Here is a 20,834-nt window from a genome sequence, read left to right as displayed (position 1 = left end):
ACTTTTTAGTAGAGGGAGTGTATCCTCTGTGTGCTTCTGGGCCTGTGGGTGTACTGTATACAAGCATGCATGAATGTGGGTGGGTGTGGGGTGACAGTGGTGTCTGCTGTGTTTTGATTGTCTGAGCTCCTAGGATTTCAGTGTGCATTCTTAATGTATAGCTGCTAATAGCACATATGTGGCTGGCTTGTTACATAATATACTGTTCTCTACCAGCCTGTGTGTTAGAAACGGCATATGTGGGGGAGGAAGGGAGGGAGGGAGGGAGGGAGGGAGGGAGGGGGGTGAAATAGAGTGCTGGGCAGCTGTGTTAAAGTGATCGATGGGAGGGCCTTGGAATTAGATTCCATTCTAGTGCTACATCTGCCATGAATAGACATTCTAGTTCCTTCTATAAATATCTGTGTGAGGGAGGTGTGGGGGAGAGAGTCAGTGACAGTGTTGACGAGAGGTGGGCCGTGGCTGTGTTTATAAAAAGCCTTCAGCCGAGGAGCAGACAGAACTTTCAGTGGAAGTTTGAGAGAGACGAACCAAAGGCATCTACAGCCGGCCGGCCAGCCCCACAGCCAACAAGCCAGCCAGCCCCACAGCCAGCCAGCCAGCCAGCCCCACAGCCAGCCCCACAGCTCTACTACTACCACAGTACTACTCCTCTTCCTCCAGCAACCATGACAGAGAGACGTATCCCCTTCAGCCTGCTCCACACCCCCAGCTGGGACCCCTTCCGTGACTGGTACCAGGGCAGCCAGCTCTTTGACCAGGCCTTCGGCATGCCCGCCCTCCCTGAGGAGTTCCCCACCTTCCCCAGCGCCCACTGGCCCGGCTACATGCGCCCATCCGCCCTTGGCCCCGACATGTCCACTGCTGGATTCATACCCTCCATGATGCCCCAGAGTCCTGTGATGTCCCCCCTGCATAGTGCCATGATGCAGGCTGCCATGATGCCCCAGAGCCCTGTGATGTCCCCCCTGCATAGTGCCATGATGCAGGCTGCCGTGATGCCCCAGGGCCCTGTGATCGCACAGGCCCCCATGATGGCTCAGGCTGGGGCAGCATCGTACGCCCGTGCCCTCTCCCGCCAGCTCAGCTCTGGCATGTCTGAGATCAAGCAGACCCAGGAAGCCTGGAAGGTCACTCTGGACGTCAACCACTTCTCCCCTGAAGAGCTGGTGATCAAGACCAAGGATGGCGTGGTGGAGATCACTGGTGAGTAGCTCTTATCTGGAGATCTCGCTCTGTGTCTGTCTCTGGCTTTGGCTATGTCTGTCTCTGGCTTTGGCTATGTCTGTCTCTGGCTGTGTCTGTCTCTGTCTCTGTCTGTCTAAAACTCTCTGTCTCCGTATTTCTCGCTCTGATTTCCAATGCTTTTTCAATGGGAGTTGTACGTTGACAGTCAGCGTAGATCCATACAATTTCCATCCATTTTCACGCACAAAAGGTTCAGATGAGTTGAACTTTTGATGGGCCGACGGACACGTGACCATCCGTTTAGCCAATTAGAATTAGAAGGCGTTATACGTCACACACTCCACACGCGCACGGACAATGGACCAAAATTCATCTGTTCTAATTTGGTGTCCGTTCTCCACGGATCAGTCTGACCCCGCACTTAGCAAAAAAAAATAAACGAGATTAATTTGTTCCAATGATAATACCCACCAGAGGGCGAAATAGTCTTGAAAATGTTTGGCAGCAATGGAAATCAAATGCCCGTCCAACTGGTTCGTTCTGGCGCCGGCCATGAAATCAGGACTAAGGAGCGGTAATTCGGTGGCCACTGGCCAATGATGGTTGCAATTGAGATCAGCTGTGCCGGTGATTTTAGCGCGTATTGATGATTTAACGAGAGATGACCTTGTGTAGTACGCTGGCCATTGCTCGCTGCAATAGTCCCCAAAATAAAGGAAACACCAACATAAAGTGTCTTAATAGGGTCTTGGGCCACCACAAGCCAGAACCGCTTCAATGCACCTTGGCATTGATTCTACAAGTGTCTGGAACTCTATTGGAGGGATGTGACGTCATTCTTCCACGAGAAATTCCATCATTTGGTGTTTTGTTGATGGTGGCGGAAAACGCTGTCTCAGGCGCCGCTCCAGAATCTCCCATAAGTGTCCAATTAGGTTGAAATCTGGTGACTGAGACACACACTCACTCTAAACCCCCTAGGCTCCTTTGAGACCCCTCTTTCAATTTCACTGAGATCTCTTCTTCTAGCCATGGTAGCCACAATAATGGGCAACTGGACATTTTTATACATGACCCTAATCATGTATGACCCTAATCATGGGGTGTTAATTGCTTAATTAACTCAGGAACCACACCTGTGTGGAAACACCTCCTTTCAATATACTTTGGATCCCTCATTTACTCAAGGGTTTCCTTTATTTTGGCAGTTACCTGTATATGACCTGCATTTAATGAATGAGGCACATGAGACGTCTCACTTACTAAATACTACTAAGTACACATAGTGTTTCACTTGGCTTAGTAAGTGAGGTGTTGCTGTGCCATGGAGGACAGTGAGGTGTTGCCATGGAGGACAGTGAAATGTTGCCATGGAGGACAGTGAGGTGTTGCTGTGCCATGGAGGACAGTAAGGTGTTGCTGTGCCATGGAGGACAGTCAGATGTTGCCATGGAGGACAGTGAGGTGTTGCCATGGAGGACAGTAAGGTGTTGCTGTGCCATGGAGGACAGTGAGATGTTGCCATGGAGGACAGTGAGGTGTTGCCATGGAGGACAGTAAGGTGTTGCCATGGAGGACAGTAAGGTGTTGCTGTGCCATGGAGGACAGTGAGGTGTTGCCATGGAGGACAGTGAGATGTTGCCATGGAGGACAGGGAGATGTTGCCATGGAGGACAGTGAGGTGTTGCCATGGAGGACAGTAAGGTGTTGCCATGGAGGACAGTAAGGTGTTGCCATGGAGGACAGTAAGGTGTTGCTGTGCCATGGAGGACAGTGAGGTGTTGCTGTGCCATGGAGGACAGTGAGATGTTGCCATGGAGGACAGTGAGGTGTTGCCATGGAGGACAGTAAGGTGTTGCCATGGAGGACAGTGAGGTGTTGCTGTGCCATGGAGGACAGTGAGGTGTTGCTGTGTCATGGAGGACAGTGAGGTGTTGCTGTGCCATGGAGGACAGTAAGGTGTTGCCATGGAGGACAGTGAGGTGTTGCCATGGAGGACAGTAAGGTGTTGCCATGGAGGACAGTGAGGTGTTGCTGTGCCATGGAGGACAGTGAGGTGTTGCCATGGAGGACAGTGAGGTGTTGCCATGGAGGACAGTAAGGTGTTGCTGTGCCATGGAGGACAGTGAGGTGTTGCCATGGAGGACAGTGAGGTGTTGTTGTGTCATGGAAGACAGTAAGGTATTGCTGTGTCATGGAGGACAGTGAGGTGTTGCCATGGAGGACAGTAAGGTGTTGCTGTGCCATGGAGGACAGTGAGGTGTTGCCATGGAGGACAGTAAGGTGTTGCTGTGTCATGGAGGACAGTGAGGTGTTGCCATGGAGGACAGTGAGGTGTGTAGACCTCCCGAGTGGCGCAGTGGTCTAAGGCACTGCATCGCAGTGCTAGCTGTGCCACTAGAGATCCTGGTTCGAATCCAGGCTCTGTCGTAGCCGGCCGCGACCGGGAGACCCATGGGGCGGCGCACAATTGGCCCACGGTAGGGGAGGGAATGGCCGGCAGGGATGTAGCTCAGTTGGTAGAGCATGGCGTTTGCAACGCCAGGGTTGTGGGTTTGATTCCCACGGGGGGCCAGTTAAAAAAAAATAATGTATGCACTAACTGTAAGTCGCTCTGGATAAGAGCGTCTGCTAAATGATGTAAATGTGTTGCTGTGTCGTGGAGGACAGTGAATGTTGCTGTGTCGTGGAGGACAGTGAATGTTGCTGTGTCGTGGAGGACAGTGAATGTTGCTGTGTCGTGGAGGACAGTGAATGTTGCTGTGTCGTGGAGGACAGTGAGCGTAACATTAGTTTCAGCCACAGGAGGTTGATAGCACCTTAATTGGGGAGGGTGACCTTGGAATGGTATCAAACACAGGGTGTTAGGGTTAGATAAGGGGACAAAAACTGTTACCCACAAGGAGTACAGGGTGTACGGGCCCATAGACAATTACCCCACTCATTTTATGAACCTCAAGATAAAACCAAGGTACTATTTTAATACATTGTAACAATAGGTGAAGTGGTACAAGAAAGCTAAAAACTTCCAACCAGAATAAAGGGTAGTTCCCTGAAATGTTTGTTAATGGTCACTAGATGGCCTGAATTTCTATCAACAGCGTACCATAAAACAGTTGGCGCCAAGTGCCTTTCTCAATGGAACACCCAAAATATATATTTATTTTCCCCTTCCCCTGGGGGATTCGAACCAACAACTTAACACTAACTTTCTTCATGCTCCAACCACTGGGCTATCATGGCCAGGTGCATGGCATTTGACATGTATGAAATGTTTGTAAACTAGACAAGATTGTCTTTTAGTTGGGAGGAGATGACACCAACAACACCAATCCTCAAAACATTTAGATCCTCAAAATCATAACAAATATAACTGGATAAATTAATTAATGAATATATGTTTTTTTTTTACCTCAAAAGGTTATAAGTGCTGATGTTGGCAAATATAAATAAACAAGTGTTAATTATTCAAACAAGTCCATTCAGAGGAGGGGTTAAGAAATCAAAATAGCCTGCTTTTAAGTTTTAAAAAGAGGAAGAACTATTTTCCGTTATCATGCAAAGAAAAGAAATACAATGAAATCCCATCAAAATAAGAATTGAATAATAAATAAATACATAATCAATTAAATAAGAAAATAGAAATTGTAAGAAATATTTTTAATAGGGGATCTATTTAAATTGGGTAGGAGGTTATTTGGTACAGTCAGTGCCACCTCCGCACACAAACAACATGTTATCAAAAATATTTTCTGGTTGGAGTAAGATCCACAAAGGGACAGGTCAAGATCCACAAAGGGACTGGTCAATATCCACAAAGGGACTCTGGTCAAGATCCACAAAGGGACTCTGGTCAAGATCCACAAAGGGACTGGTCAAGATCCACAAAGGGACTGGTCAAGATCCACAAAGGGACTGGTCAAGATCCACAAAGGGACTGGTCAAGATCCACAAAGGGACTGGTCAAGATCCACAAAGGGACTGGTCAAGATCCACAAAGGGACTGGTCAAGATCCACAAAGGGACTCTGGTCAAGATCCACAAAGGGACTGGTCAAGATCCACAAAGGGACTCTGGTCAAGATCCACAAAGGGACTGGTCAAGATCCACAAAGGGACTGGTCAAGATCCACAAAGGGACTGGTCAAGATCCACAAAGGGACTGGTCAAGATCCACAAAGGGACTGGTCAAGATCCACAAAGGGACTCTGGTCAAGATCCACAAAGGGACTGGTCAAGATCCACAAAGGGACTCTGGTCAAGATCCACAAAGGGACTCTGGTCAAGATCCACAAAGGGACTGGTCAAGATCCACAAAGGGACTCTGGTCAAGATCCACAAAGGGACTGGTCAAGATCCACAAAGGGACTGGTCAAGATCCACAAAGGGACTGGTCAAGATCCACAAAGGGACTGGTCAAGATCCACAAAGGGACTCTGGTCAAGATCCACAAAGGGACTCTGGTCAAGATCCACAAAGGGACTGGTCAAGATCCACAAAGGGACTCTGGTCAAGATCCACAAAGGGACTCTGGTCAAGATCCACAAAGGGACTGGTCAAGATCCACAAAGGGACTCTGGTCAAGATCCACAAAGGGACTGGTCAAGATCCACAAAGGGACTGGTCAAGATCCACAAAGGGACTGGTCAAGATCCACAAAGGGACTGGTCAAGATCCACAAAGGGACTCTGGTCAAGATCCACAAAGGGACTGGTCAAGATCCACAAAGGGACAGGTCAAGATCCACAAAGGGACTGGTCAAGATCCACAAAGGGACTGGTCAAGATCCACAAAGGGACTGGTCAAGATCCACAAAAGGACTGGTCAAGATCCACAAAGGGACTGGTCAAGATCCACAAAGGGACTGGTCAAGATCCACAAAGGGACTCTGGTCAAGATCCACAAAGGGACTGGTCAAGATCCACAAAGGGACTCTGGTCAAGATCCACAAAGGGACTGGTCAAGATCCACAAAGGGACTGGTCAAGATCCACAAAGGGACTCTGGTCAAGATCCACAAAGGGACTCTGGTCAAGATCCACAAAGGGACTGGTCAAGATCCACAAAGGGACTGGTCAAGATCCACAAAGGGACTGGTCAAGATCCACAAAGGGACTGGTCAAGATCCACAAAGGGACTGGTCAAGATCCACAAAGGGACTCTGGTCAAGATCCACAAAGGGACTGGTCAAGATCCACAAAGGGACTCTGGTCAATCTCGTTGAGACCGGTGGGGGCAAGTGTGCCCAATTTGTTAATCCACCTTTTCTCTGCTGCCAGTCTTTGGGTCTTGTGTTGTTTTAAAAGTTTCAGTAATTGATTTTGGGGTTCTCCTACATACAGTTTGTTACATTCTTTACATTCCATCACATAAAGAAGATTGGATGACTCCAGCTGGAAGTTTTGCCAAACTGGAGCCCCCATTCCTGTACATTTACATTCCAGGTATTTGATACATCTAAAATGAGGGTTAACCTGCACTTCCACACTACCCAGGGAAGCATTCACCAAAATGTCTTTAAGGTTCTTGTTTCTCCTAAATGCTGAAATTAATTTACATTTTAGTAGAGGCTCTTATCCAGAGCAACTTACATGAGCAATTAGGGTTAAGTGCCTTGCTCAAGGGCACATCGACAGATTTTTCACCTAGTCAGCTCAGGGATTAGAACCAGCAACCTTTTAGGTTACTGGCACAACGCTCTTAACCACTAAGCTACCTGCGGTTTCAACGGTTTAAATCGGTGCTGTGTCTCCTCAAAATGTTTCTTAACAATAGAGTTAAGCTTCATTGAGGGTTTCGAAAAAAATTGAATAATGTCAAGCTCATTGGACTGGCTAGGAGGTTCCCCACGCTCAAGGTCCCTCTTCACCTCTGCTTTGACTGTGCCTAGAAATCTCTTGGTGTTGCCCCTATGTCTGAGTGCTTTAAAGAGTATCCGTGTAGCTGCCTCGACGTCTTCATTTTTTTGTGCATGTTCTGTTAAATCTTATAAGTTGAGACTTAATAAGACCCCTATAACTGTGTTTAGGATGATAACTAGTCGTATGTAACAATGCATGTGTGTTATACTCTAGTTCCCAAGGGGTTTCTATCATCATGGCCTGGCATCATAAAAACTTCGGTATCAAGAAATTCAAAACTTTTGAGGTTGTACGTTGTACAAAAACTGTAATCGAGGGGTGATGTCCATTCAAAATATCTTTAAAGTTTACAAACTCCCCCACCGAGTGGCACCAAACCCCAAAGATATCATCCAAGTACCGCGTGTAAATGGATGGACGTTTTTTTGCACACGAGGTAGTGAAGACCGTCTGCTCCCAATCGGCCATGTAAATGTTGGCACTCGCAGGAGCAAACTTCTTCCCCATTGCAGTACCTGAGATTTGCAAGTAGTGTTTTGAAATCAAATTCAAAGTCATTCCGCGTTAGTCCCAGTTCTAAGAGAGAAAGGAGAGCCTCATCTGGTCTATTTGTATCCCTGCCCTAAGTCCTAATTGAGTGTCAATAGTCTACAGTGGTGTATAGTGAGTCTACATCAATCGAGAATAACATTACTCCAGAAGGTAACTCCCATTTCTCTAAGCTTATTAACAAATGCATAGGTACCCTTTACATGACTGGGGTGCTTCTGAGAGAAGGGATTGAGAAAGGAATCAATATACTCTGCCACATTACATGATTCACTCCCGCGATCAGAAACAATGGGACGGTCAGGGGGTAATCTGGAAGGGAACCATCTATGAACCTGGGTTTTTATGGATTTTGAACAGTAGGTAGAACTTTCGCGCTCTAGGCGTGTCAGGGCCATGCAGATAACACATTTGTTTGGACTAAATATATTTATCTTTATATGGATATTTTATGATTTCTCTAATCTTCCTCTGAGTTTCAAGCTGTGAGGAACGTGGTAGTGATCTATAGTGCTGAACATTGTTCAATCGTCTGTTCGCCTCTATTAAGAATTGTGTTTGATCCAAAATTACTATTTTTGAACCCTCATCTGCTGGTTTTATCACTACGTAATGATTTTCCTTATCCGTAATTCTTCAGTCAGATTGTCCTTATCCACTTTTCGATATGAGATACTAGAAAAGGCTTCTATATCCTGCCCAAGGAGCCTTTGTATTGGCTGTGAAATAGAGGCCAACTCGGGTTCCCATTTTGATATTTCAATAAATGGTATCGGTGTTGAATCTGCAGTATAATCATAATAATCCAAAAATGTTCATACGTCTGTGATGCGAGTGCAGGTCCCTTCTCAGAACCCCCCTGTCCGTCGTAAAAGGTGTAGGAATAAAAGTAAGTCCCCTCTCAAGCAAATCCCTCTCTGATTCTCGTAATGTAAATGTTAGAGACAAATTAAGAATATTAGACTGGGTGGGGGGCGGGTTCTCCCGTTTTCCAAACCTCTAGTTTAACTGTTTAAGCCATGACTAGCAGCTGATCTGCAGTCTCCGCAGTCCAATGGACCGGATCACGAGATTCCACCCTAAAATTACACTCATGCACCCCAGTCAGCGCCCTACGATATCGCTTGGTGATTTCATTTGTCTGTCTGATATGTGCCTGCTGTCTCTCTGCCAATTGATCTGAAAATTGTATCAGTGACCAGAAGACCTCGGCATGGGGGAAGATCTTCCTAGCCAGACCCAAAAGCTGCTGGAGCTGTTTTTTGGTGGTTGACTCAACATGATTAAAACTAAGACAGTTGTTATACCCCAACGCAAATAGAACCTCTTGAGTCGTTTCCTGGGGCTCCAGTTTTTTTTTTACTCCCACAATGTGACGGATTTCTGCACCAGGAAAACTATCCACTTGTACTAATGCGTTATTATATTTACAGATTTTCGACAGACTCGATGCTCCTATTATCACAATCGGTTTATTTATCTCTGTTGACCAATCCCTTCTTTTATTAGTTGAACTGGCGTGTCGTGTAGGTCTCCGGAAGCGAGCAGTACTGGAAGTTTCAGTATCAGTAGTGAAAGAAGTGGTGGAAACCCTGCTGTTGGAGAAATCTGAGGACTCAGAATGGGTGTTTCCTGTCAGCATTTGCTTTATATCAGAATGACCCTTCATCATTTCGTTCTCAGTGAGGGCCACCACTGGAAGTTGGTGTGTATGTGGTGTGTGTGATGCATAGGAGAGAGTGTTTGGCTGCACCCCTCCAGGTGCCAACACGCCATCTATACAGGGGGAAGGGGAGAGAGAAATGTCGTCAGACATAATTACCACAACATTACTAGTAACTGTCCCACTTATTTCTATGCCTGAAGTCACTGGAGTCGAGGGGGGTGGGGCGTCATCCAAGGTTCCCAGCTCAAAATTGAAATAAAAAATCATAACATCAGTCTGTAAACTGCTAGGTTCGTTGTTAGAGTGCTGAAGGTTCTGAAGTGAGCTGTCTCCACCTGCGTGGTTAAGGTTAGATTCTAGGCCAGAGTCAATACTAAGGCCGGAACCAACTGGGGGGTACTGGAGTGAGCCATGTTGCCCTGACTGGTTTAGATTAATATCAAAATTAGAGCTAACCAAGGGTTGCTGTCGTAAGCTTTGTTCTCTTATGTGGTTGAGGTTAGGGTTATTGCCCAAGTAAGGGTCATTGGCAGAGTCAAGCTTAAGACCAGAGCAAACTGATTGGTGCTGGAGTAGGCCATGTTCCCATGATTGGTTAAGGTTAGGGTTAAGGTTAGACTCAGATCTAACCAAGGGTTGATCGAGTAAGCCTTGTTGCCCTAAGTGGTTATGATTAGGGTCAAGGTTAGGGTCACAACTAATAAAGGGTTGATGGGATGAGCTATCTTCCCCCTCAAGATAAAGGTTATGATCTGGGCTAAGATGAGCCTCAGCGACACCACTATCTGACCCCTGTCCATGTTGCGATGAGTTCACCCTGTGTACTTCAGCCTGTACTGTGCTTCTTACTGACGGCCGAAGACGTACGGCAGCATAACTGATTTTAGGAATGACTTCAGTAAAACCCCTTGTGATTGGGTTTCTCCTGGGAGGAGTAGGCGTACTGAGGTTTCCTGGGAAAGGCTGTGTTGTTATTGGGGACTGGATCTCAGTGGCTACACCTAGTCTGTTCCCCTCAGGAGTGGGGTCTCCAACCATGGTGCGTAGCGATACGATGGAGGAGGGGGTGAGCTTTCTCCCATACCTCGACCTTTCCCCAACCAATTTCTTTCCCTAGGGCCTGTAAATCAACAGAGGTCAATTGGTCCAAAATAGCAGCGATGACAGAGTCATAATGCTCCCCTAAAATGTCCATATTTGTTTACATCCATTTTTCAGTGTTCTGTTTGACCTTTTCTGCGGTCTCCAATCTAGGTGAAGATGGTTTGATAAAAGTTGTAAGTTTAGACACCTGTCTGCTCATGACAACTGGGAACGACTTGGAAGCTATAGCCTTGTGCACAATCTCTGAATGATGGATAGCCTGTAGAAGTTTAAAATATATATATTTTTTCGTTTCTGCCCTGTTGAATCAGCTGGTGTCCTATTCCGCTGTGGTTTGTTTATTGGTATCCTGTTGTTGCTATGTTGTCTATTTAAAAACTCACCCCGGTATGGGAGGTCTGCCAACACCCTGAAGCGGTTCTTCCATGAAATGTAGTATCCTCAAAAGATAAGATAGGATATATTGTCCTTCTAGAGTATCTACTCAGAGGATAGGGAAAAGAAGGGTGGTAGGATATTGACGTTAACACAACTACATTCTATATCTAAGAAATTCAAATGTCAAAATGAATTTAGAAAGACAATTAAAACCAACACAAAAACACAAAAGGGCTAGATAAACACAAAGACAAAAAGCCTGAAGGGTTTTTCAGGTTCCTCTCAGTCCAACAGATTGCAAGATAGTGTTTTTTTCCCCCCTTTTCCCCCAAAGAAATTGGGTACAGGAATACCACTTTAAACTTGATAATGTTGAATTCCAACAACCTTGAAAGAAATGTTGTTTCTTCCTTATAAAGTATTTGGTTTGTTGAAACCATTTGTGTGCACACACAAAAAACACTTTAGAAGGGCGAGGTTGGGAGTGCTCACCAACTAAAAAACTTCAAAAAGTCATCTGGTTGTTGTTGGACTACCTCTTGCAAAAAAGTTCCTTTGTCAGGAGGACTGTATTTCCAGAGAGACTATGATTAAAAAGAAGGATTCTGAGTCCCCAGGTTAAAAAAACATTTACATTTAAAAGTAGCCCAAGAAGGGTAAGGAAGTTCCTAGTTTAGGCTTCTTCAGAGGAAGAACTACATTCAAGGACCTTGTTTAAGAATGTCGGAGAACAGATAATGATATAAGAAAATCCATGAGAGAACCCAGACCCCCACTCTGTCTCTGCCCCCCCTTCTAGTACCATCTCCACTCATACACAGAGAGAGAGAGGACATTTATCTGTGACTCTGACTCGCCGTGTCTCTGAACTGCTAGTCCACTCCCAGAACTTATTCATGTTATTTTCTCTGAGATGGTCCTTAGTAGCAGACAGTTATGATCAACAAAGCACTGAATCAACACTGCAATCTTTTTATAGAGGCTCTTGTGAATCTCATGTTTCGAGCAAAGCTGAAAAACTGGGCGATGACGATGCTTTATTGAGTCTAATAAAAAAACATTGGATTAATCATAAGGGGGTAAATATGATGCTTTATTGAGTCTAATTGATAATGAGTGTTATTATAAACTGATGATGTGTTTAAGAAACGAAAGTAACCCGTGTTTATTTTTTTGAGAACAGAGTGCACCTCATTTTACACATAGCAGACTCCCTTATCCAAAGCAAACTACAGTAGTGATTGCATACATTTTCATACTGGTCCCTCATGGGAGTCGAACCCACAACCCCGGCATTGAAAGCGGCATGCTCTACCAACTGAGCTGCATGGGACCACTTTACCCACTTGACTACAAAGAGAATATTCAGCCCCAATAAAACCCCCGCTCCTGCAACAGCCCAGTGTTGATACATGCCTGGTTAATGGCCCTGTGTAAAGGCCCAGGTTAAAGGCCCTGGTTAAAGCCCCTGAGTAAAGGCCCTGGTTAAAGGCCCTGGTTAAATGCCTTGGTTAAAGGCCCTGGTTAAAGGCCCTGGGTAAAGACCCTGGTTAAAGGCCCTGGTTAAAGGCCCTGGTTAAAGGCCTTGGTTAAAGGTCTTGGTTAAAGGCCTTGGTTAAAGGTCTTGGTTAAAGGCCCTGGTTAAAGGCTCTGGTTAAAGGCATTGGTTAAAGGTCTTGGTTAAAAGCCTTGGTTAAAGGTCTTGGTTAAAGGCCTTGGTTAAAGGTCTTGGTTAAAGGCCCTGGTTAAAGGTATTGGTTAAAGGTCTTGGTTAAAGGCCCTGGTTAAAGGCTCTGGTTAAAGGCCTTGGTTAAAGGTCTTGGTTAAAGGCCCTGGTTAAAGGTATTGGTTAAAGGTCTTGGTTAAAGGCCCTGGTTAAAGGCTCTGGTTAAAGGCCTTGGTTAAAGGCCTTGGTTAAAGGTCTTGGTTAAAGGCCCTGGTTAAAGGCCCTTTCACACTATCTCCCCAGTGTTGATGAATGCCTGGTTAAAGGCCCTTTCACTCACTCTGTCCAGTGTTGCTGTCCTGCAGGAAAGGGGGACAGGTCTCTGTGGCAAACTCCTATTAGCAGCTCAGCTGTCGTCATAACAAACAGACATGCTGTCAGATAGCAGGGCAGTATTTCAGGCCTGGCATGTAGGGACCTGATGAAAGAGATTGAGTAAGCACTAACATGTAACATGTAACATGCTAGTGAACGTGTCAAAGGGGACATGAATGTACAGTACCGACACCAGGCAAGGGGGGCGGGGGGGGGCAGGGGGGGCATGACATCTATTCTCAGCCCCTGGTAAAACAGAACAGACGGCTCTCCTAAAGAGTGAACCACTAGCTCCCTCAACAAGGGAGTGTTCAGACAGAGAGCCAACAGCTTGTGCTCTTACTCAAATAAACATTGATAAGATGGGCATGGTACATAAAGTGACTGCAGTCCCCAGTGTGTGAGACAGTGCCAAGACTGATCCGTGTGTGTGTGCGTGTGCGTGTGTGTGTGTGTGTGTGTGTGTGTGTGTGTGTGTGTGTGTGTGTGTGTGTGTGTGTGTGTGTGTGCGTGTGTGTGCGTGCGTGTGTGTGTGTGTGCGTGCATGCGTGTGTGGGCGTGTGTGTGTTCTGTGTCCACAGGCAAGCATGAGGAGAGGAAGGACGATCATGGATTCGTGTCCAGATGCTTCACCAGGAAATACACGTAAGTAACACAACATCATTGTCAATGTTTATAACAACAATACAACTGCATTCTTGTCAAATAACCTGGAAGACCGCACAACAAATAAATAAACCACTGTTGCATAACACGTTGTAACAATTTGTCACCATGCCGAAATAGGAATCATTTTAAAATAATTGGAGTAGAGCCTCTGTCAGTGACTGGACAAAATAATGTCTCTCCCATTTGTTTCAGAGATTAAGTTGACTCGGGACTCCTTTCAATGTTGATTTCGTCAACAACTAAAATCCATTTTCACTGGAAGGTTTTAAAGCTATTTCAAAGCTATTCCTAAACCTTCTGGCACTTTTGTCAGTTGTATAGAAATGGTTTGGTTAGGCTACTTCATGGCAGCTTCATGGAGGCTTTCCTTCATATGATGCATATTATGCATTCTGCAGGCTTAGTCCAGACTCCAGTGGTTCTGTTGTGGTGGGTCTGGTCCTGTGAGCCTCTTTTGGTTGATTGGTCAAGCCTGTAGACGGTTGATTGGTCAAGCCTGTAGAGGGTTGATTGGTCAAGCCTGTAAAGGGTTGATTGGTCAAGTCTGTAGACGGTTGATTGGTCAAGCCTGTAGAGGGTTGATTGGTCAAGCCTGTAGACGGTTGATTGGTCAAGCCTGTAGAGGGTTGATTGGTCAAGCCTGTAGAGGGTTGATTGGTCAAGCCTGTAAAGGGTTGATTGGTCAAGTCTGTAGACGGTTGATTGGTCAAGCCTGTAGAGGGTTGAGTGTAGCGGAAGGCTTAGCGAAGGCAGTGACTGACGGTGTTTGTATAGTACTGCTCTCTTCCCTGTAAGCTGAGCTCCACGAGACTCTGTCGCCATCCAGGGGCCACTACACATACCATTAATCTGGATTCAACACTACACATACCATGAATCTGGATTCAACACTACACATACCATGAATCTGGATTCAACACTACACATACCATGAATCTGGAGTCAACACTACACATACCATGAATCTGGATTCAACACTACACATACCATGAATCTGGAGTCAACACTACACATACCATGAATCTGGAGTCAACACTACACATACCATGAATCTGGAGTCAACACTACACATACCATGAATCTGGATTCAACACTACACATACCATGAATCTGGATTCAACACTACACATACCATGAATCTGGAGTCAACACTACACATACAGTGGGGAAAAAAAGTATTTAGTCAGCCACCAATTGTGCAAGTTCTCCCACTTAAAAAGATGAGAGAGGCCTGTAATTTTCATCATAGGTACACGTCAACTATGACAGACAAATTGAGAAAAAAAAAATCCAGAAAATCCCATTGTAGGATTTTTAATGAATTTATTTGCAAATTATGGTGGAAAATAAGTATTTGGTCACCTACAAACAAGCAAGATTTCTGGCTCTCACAGACCTGTAACTTCTTCTTTAAGAGGCTCCTCTGTCCTCCACTCGTTACCTGTATTAATGGCACCTGTTTGAACTTGTTATCAGTATAAAAGACACCTGTCCACAACCTCATACAGTCACACTCCAAACTTCACAATGGCCAAGACCAAAGAGCTGTCAAAGGACACCAAAAACTAAATTGTAGACCTGCACCAGGCTGGGAAGACTGAATCTGCAATAGGTAAGCAGCTTGGTTTGAAGAAATCAACTGTGGGAGCAATTATTAGGAAATGGAAGACATACAAGACCACTGATAATCTCCCTCGATCTGGGGCTCCACGCAAGATCTCACCCCGTGGGGTCAAAATGATCACAAGAACGGTGAGCAAAAATCCCAGAACCACACGGGGGGACCTAGTGAATGACCTGCAGAGAGCTGGGACCAAAGTAACAAAGCCAACCATCAGTAACACACTACGCCGCCAGGGACTCAAATCCTGCAGTGCGAGACGTGTCCCCCTGCTTAAGCCAGTACATGTCCAGGCCCGTCTGAAGTGCATTTGGATGATCCAGAAGAGGATTGGGAGAATGTCATATGGTCAGATGAAACCAAAATATAACTTTTTGGTAAAAACTCAACTCGTCATGTTTGGAGGACAAAGAATGCTGAGTTGCATCCAAAGAACACCATACCTACTGTGAAGCATGGGGTTGGAAACATCATGCTTTGGGGCTGTTTTTCTGCAAAGGGACCAGGACGACTGATCCGTGTAAAGGAAAGAATGAATGGGGCCATGTATCGTGAGATTTTGAGTGAAACCCTCCTTCCATCAGCAAGGGCATTGAAGATGAAACGTGGCTGGGTCTTTCAGCATGACAATGATCCCAAACACACCGCCCGGGCAACGAAGGAGTGGCTTCGTAAGAAGCATTTCAAGGTCCTGGAGTGGCCTAGCCAGTCTCCAGATCTCAACCCCATAGAAAATCTTTGGAGGGGAGTTGAAAGTCTGTGTTGCCCAGCGACAGCCCCAAAACATCACTGCTCTAGAGGAGATCTGCATGGAGGAATGGGCCAAAATACCAGCAACAGTGTGTGAAAACCTTGTGAAGACTTACAGAAAACGTTTGACCTGTGTCATTGCCAACAAAGGGTATATAACAAAGTATTGAGAAACTTTTGTTATTGACCAAATACTTATTTTCCACCATCATATGCCAATAAATTCATAAAAAACCTACAATGTGATTTTCTGGAAAAAAAATTCTCATTTTGTCTGTCATAGTTGACGTGTACCTATGATGAAAATTACAGGCCTCTCTCATCTTTTTAAGTGGGAGAACTTGCACAATTGGTGGCTGACTAAATACTTTTTTTCCCCACTGTACCATGAATCTGGATTCAACACTACACATACCATGAATCTGGAGTCAACACTGCCCCACTGGAAGGCTGGAAAGCTTATAATAAAATAAGATTCAATCAAATTACATTAAAGAAAATGAAGATGTCTCAGTTAAGTATTTTATAGACAGCATCCAAATACTAGCCTTCCTTCCTTCCTTGGGTCCTCTTGCTCCTCCTGGAGTGTGAGACATTGACAACAGATTCCCAATGTATCTGGTGCTGTACAGTATCCTGACTGTGCTGTTTCCCTTATAATAATATAATAATATGCCATTTAGCAGACGCTTTTATCCAAAGCGACTTACAGTCATGCGTGCATAAAAAATTTTTTTGTGTATGGGTGGTCCCGGGGATCGAACCCACTACCTTAGCGTTACAAGCGCCGTGCTCTACCAGCTGAGCTACAGAGGACCTTAGTGCTCCCCTGGAGTTTAGACGCCACAAAATCTGAATAAAGTATCAGATTACATTAAAGATGAAGATATATATCGAGAGATAAAAGCACTGTCTGCCTCCAGTAAAGTATTTCATCCATGTGCTGCGGTGTCTCCTCTCCCTCCTGCTCCAGGCTGCCCCCTATGGCCGACGCTGAGAAGGTGACGTCCACCCTGTCCCCTGAGGGAGTTCTGACCGTGGAGGCTCCTCTCAACAGGCAGGCCATCAAGGCTGCAGAGATCTCCATCCCTGTCACCAAGACCAACGACATGCCGATGATGAGGAAGGGAAGTGGCAACGAACGTCACGGAGAGGAGTGAAGAAACTCCACACACGTAAACACACATTTATGGGGGGAGGGGGGTAAATGAGGGATTGCCTTCTCTCTCATTCAACTATCCACCCTCAACACATCTACACCATCTACATTTTACATTTAAGTCATTTAGCAGACGCTCTTATCCAGAGCGACTTACAAATTGATGCATTCAACTTAGGATAGCCAGTGGGACAAACACCCTTTTTTTTCTTTTTTTTTATTGGGGGTGGGGGTAGAAGGATTACTGTTATACTATTCCAGGTATTCTTTAAAGAGGTCTGGTTTCAAGTGTCTCCGGAAGGTCGTCAGTGACTCCGCTGTCCTGGCGTCGTGGGGGAGCTTGTTCCACCATTGGGGTGCCAGAGCAGCGAATAGCTTTGACTGGGCTGAGCGGGAACTGTGCTTCCGTAGAGGTAGGGGGGCCAGCAGGCCAGAGGTGGATGAACGTAGTGCCCTCATTTGGGTGTAGGGTCTGATCAGAGCCTGAAGGTAAGGAGGTGCCGTTCCCCTCACAGCTCCGTAGGCAAGCACCATGGTCTTGTAGTAGATACGAGCTTCAACTGGAAGCCAGTGGAGTGTGCGGAGGAGCGGGGTGACGTGAGAGAACTTGGGAAGGTTGATATACGCTATATCTCACGCTCCAGTAATTACTATCTGCATTTAAATCAAGCAAAAAGTTACACACACACACACACAGAGAAATACACACACACACCCTCCTCATTTATATTATGTGTTTGTTAGACACTGAAAGCTATTACATCTGCAAACAGTGACTGCAGCCCTGCTGTTGTCTGTCTGTCTGCATCATCATTGTGCACTTGCTGCATCTCTCTCTCTCTCTCTCTCTCTCTCTCTCTCTCTCTCTCTCTCTCTCTCTCTCTCTCTCTCTCTCTCTCACACAGCCAATAAGAAACCAGGACACCAGTGATATTGTACCCTGATCCCTGATCATTTTGTTGACAATGACCATCAGAGTTGTACAGACAGCACAAACTGATCTGGGACCAGGCTAGTGGTACAGCACAGAACCAATGGGCCAGCACATCTGGCTATTCCACTGATTGGAATAGAATGACATTCTATTCATTCAATTTTTATGATTTCACCATCCTCTGACTGTTGCTGGACAATCACTGTTGTTCAATGTGCTCTAATATACCTGTCTATCATCTGTACAGTAGTTGCTTCTGGAAAGCTGTGTCCATGTAAAACAGTGAATAAAGAAAGATCCTAACACTATCTGTCATCTGTTCTAATTTAGTAAGATGTGATCTCAGTGCTGTAGCACAATGATTAACGCGTTGTTTTGAGTGATATTATATCAATGACGTCTGTTTGATTTTACTGGCAGTGGCATCGGTAGCATCTGTCAATCTACCATGGGTTAGTCTGAAGATAAATAGAGAGAGAGAGAAAGGAGATATATATATATCTGGTAGATGGATGCCCGGACCTGAGATTGAGAAACACTGCTGTGAATCACATCACAATACACATGATGGGTATCACACAGCCGTTTCCATGGTCGCAGGTTGAGGACTCACACCAAGTGTTGAAGGGCTCAATTCAATCCATACCCAAGTTGGGCGCCACAGCAAGCTTGAAATGTAAAGGGCATTTCCGATTGAGACGACATATGCAGCGTTTACCATGACTGCGATCTCCGCTAACGCGGGAACATTGCCTTTAAATGTCAATCGGGCTACAACGCGGAACTTCAGCGCTACAGATTGAATCGAGCACTTAATCAGACCACTAGTTATCCATAGGGGTGTTAGTAGTTATCCATAGGGGTGTTAGTAGTTATCCATAGGGGTGTTAGTAGTTATCCATAGGGGTGTTAGTAGTTATCCATAGGGGTGTTAGTAGTTATCCATAGGGGTGTTAGTAGTTATCCATAGGGGTGTTAGTAGTTATCCATAGGGGTGTTAGTAGTTATCCATAGGGGTGTTAGCTTGGAGTCAGATTTACTATGTGAATTTCATTGTCCCCAGGCACAACCACTCAATTGAAAATGTTACTGTTTTAAAGCTCATTTCCTGCAATTCTATGTATTTTGATATGACATAGGCCTATGATCAGGGAGGTCCTTGTTCTCGGGTGGAAAGTTGTTTGTGACACGTGCCAGGGAGAGTTACCAGCACACCAAGGCTCTGCACAGGACATAATAATAGTAATGGTTGATGGCAGTGGGGTAACCAAATCATAGATTGCAGTCTCCTTGTCCATATACTGCTTTCAAGGTAAGGCCACAAACATTTTGTAATTTGGGTGAACTCTCTCTTTAAAATAGGGCTGGAAGAAAATCCTGCTTGCTCTCCAGGAGGGTTGGCCACCCCTGATCTATGTTTCCCAAGTGATGGGTGTTTGAAAATGTTCTCGTTATAACAATAATTTCTCAAGATCACCCAACCTTAAAGAAAGATCTAATGAATATCAATATTCAGGTGGTTTATGTCAATTAGTTGAAGATCCCTGCCTTCACCTTACTCTACAGAGACAAAATATGATTTGTTTATGAGTTGTGAATCCCCCTACCATCTTCGCCTTGCATGTGATCCCATGTGGCTCGGTTGGTAGAGCATGGTGCTTGCAATGCCGGGGTTGTTGGTTTGATTCCCACGGGGGAACAGTATAAAAATGTATGCATTTACTACCGTAAGTTGCTCTGCATAAGAGCATCTGCTGAATGACTCAAATGTAATGTGTGAATTTTCCTAAATTAAATTTGATTCCTGGAGCATTCAATATCCCATTCTTATTTGTATGACTTATTCAAAACTGTCCATGAATGGCTGCAATAATACATAGTCTCATATAATTCATTTTCAAAGACACAAGTAGGCATATCATATTTCAAATATGTGATTACACTGGCAAAATTGGGAAGAAGTGGAATAATAAAATACGTTTGGGGAATAACAGTAGTGTTCTTGCTGGCAAGCACAGTAATTACCTTTATATGTTAGCCCATTGTTAAGAATGAGAATGGTTCCATATCAGACTAAATAAAGTAAATAGAATGATTTTCATAGTTACAAATCAGGTCACTCTACCAAACTTCCTGCTAAAACATACTGCCTATTCGTTGTCACAGCCTAAACGACAATCACCAAACGAGGGGACTAATACAAGTGTGGATTAAATCGATTTAAAATGAATGCTGCCAAACGGATGCATTCTGCGATAATAGGGACGGGAGTAACAGCAAGATAATTTTGTGACATTGTACGTAAAAGTGACATTGTACATAAAACAGCATTTCCGTGCTGCTCTTTCTACAGTTCTATAAAGAACGTTCCTTCTCGCCTTTCAGCTCCACTCTAATCTTGAGGGGCGTTTCTTTAAAACACGCATCCAATCTCCTTGATCCCTAACATAACTAGACCTATCATATGCTTCAATGTGCCGCGGTTCATAGCGCTATGGCAAGACAGGACAATGATAGGCTTGAATAGAATGATAGACAAAAAGAAGGCGCAAAGCCTATCGGTTTTACTGTCGTTTGATGAAGTGGTTCTCCCAATTTATATACAATTTGGGTATGTGAGATATGCGGTGAGACCGTATGTACAGAAGTCGCTGCAGTGTTACAATTGTGAAACGTTTTTGAAGTTTAGATTTCTGGATCTCCAGAAAATGTTACAGGGAGTCCTGAATAAAGAGGTTCCCCACTCCCAGGTTGCTGAGCTTGTGTAGGGATCTTTAATCAGACTGAAGGAGTACAGTTTTTTGTTTTTGTTTGAAATTCATGGTAGTAGCGTGAATTTGGTTAGTTTTTTTCTTTGTGTGGTAATTTATATGAATTTGTTCATCCAAAACATATTTAGTTTTTGGGGTATTTCTT

The 20,834-nt window shown here is 44.9% G+C and overlaps 1 protein-coding gene across 1 annotated transcript; it reads left to right on the top strand.

The window, feature by feature from the left end:
* The first annotated feature begins 468 nt into the window (after positions 1 to 468).
* On the top strand, positions 469 to 17,163 carry hspb1 (heat shock protein, alpha-crystallin-related, 1). Its single transcript, XM_041893461.2, has 3 exons — positions 469 to 1,206; positions 13,367 to 13,430; positions 16,799 to 17,163. The coding sequence occupies exons 1-3, from the start codon at positions 669 to 671 to the stop codon at positions 16,983 to 16,985; spliced, it is 789 nt and encodes a 262-aa protein (XP_041749395.1). The 5' UTR covers positions 469 to 668; the 3' UTR covers positions 16,986 to 17,163.
* Positions 17,164 to 20,834: the final 3,671 nt, after the last annotated feature.

This window comes from Coregonus clupeaformis, chromosome 13 (genome assembly GCF_020615455.1).
Source record: "Coregonus clupeaformis isolate EN_2021a chromosome 13, ASM2061545v1, whole genome shotgun sequence".
Taxonomy (NCBI): Eukaryota; Metazoa; Chordata; class Actinopteri; order Salmoniformes; family Salmonidae; genus Coregonus; species Coregonus clupeaformis.
Note: the sequence above shows the minus strand (reverse complement) of the source record. Positions and strands in the feature narration are given on the sequence as shown.

Coding starts and splice junctions, on each gene's coding strand:
- hspb1 (XM_041893461.2), top strand. CDS start 669: ATGACAGAGAGACGTATCCCCTTCAGCCTGCTCCACACCCCCAGCTGG. Junction 1,207..13,366: donor TGGCGTGGTGGAGATCACTG/GTGAGTAGCTCT, acceptor CTGTGTCCACAG/GCAAGCATGAGGAGAGGAAG. Junction 13,431..16,798: donor TGCTTCACCAGGAAATACAC/GTAAGTAACACA, acceptor CTCCTGCTCCAG/GCTGCCCCCTATGGCCGACG.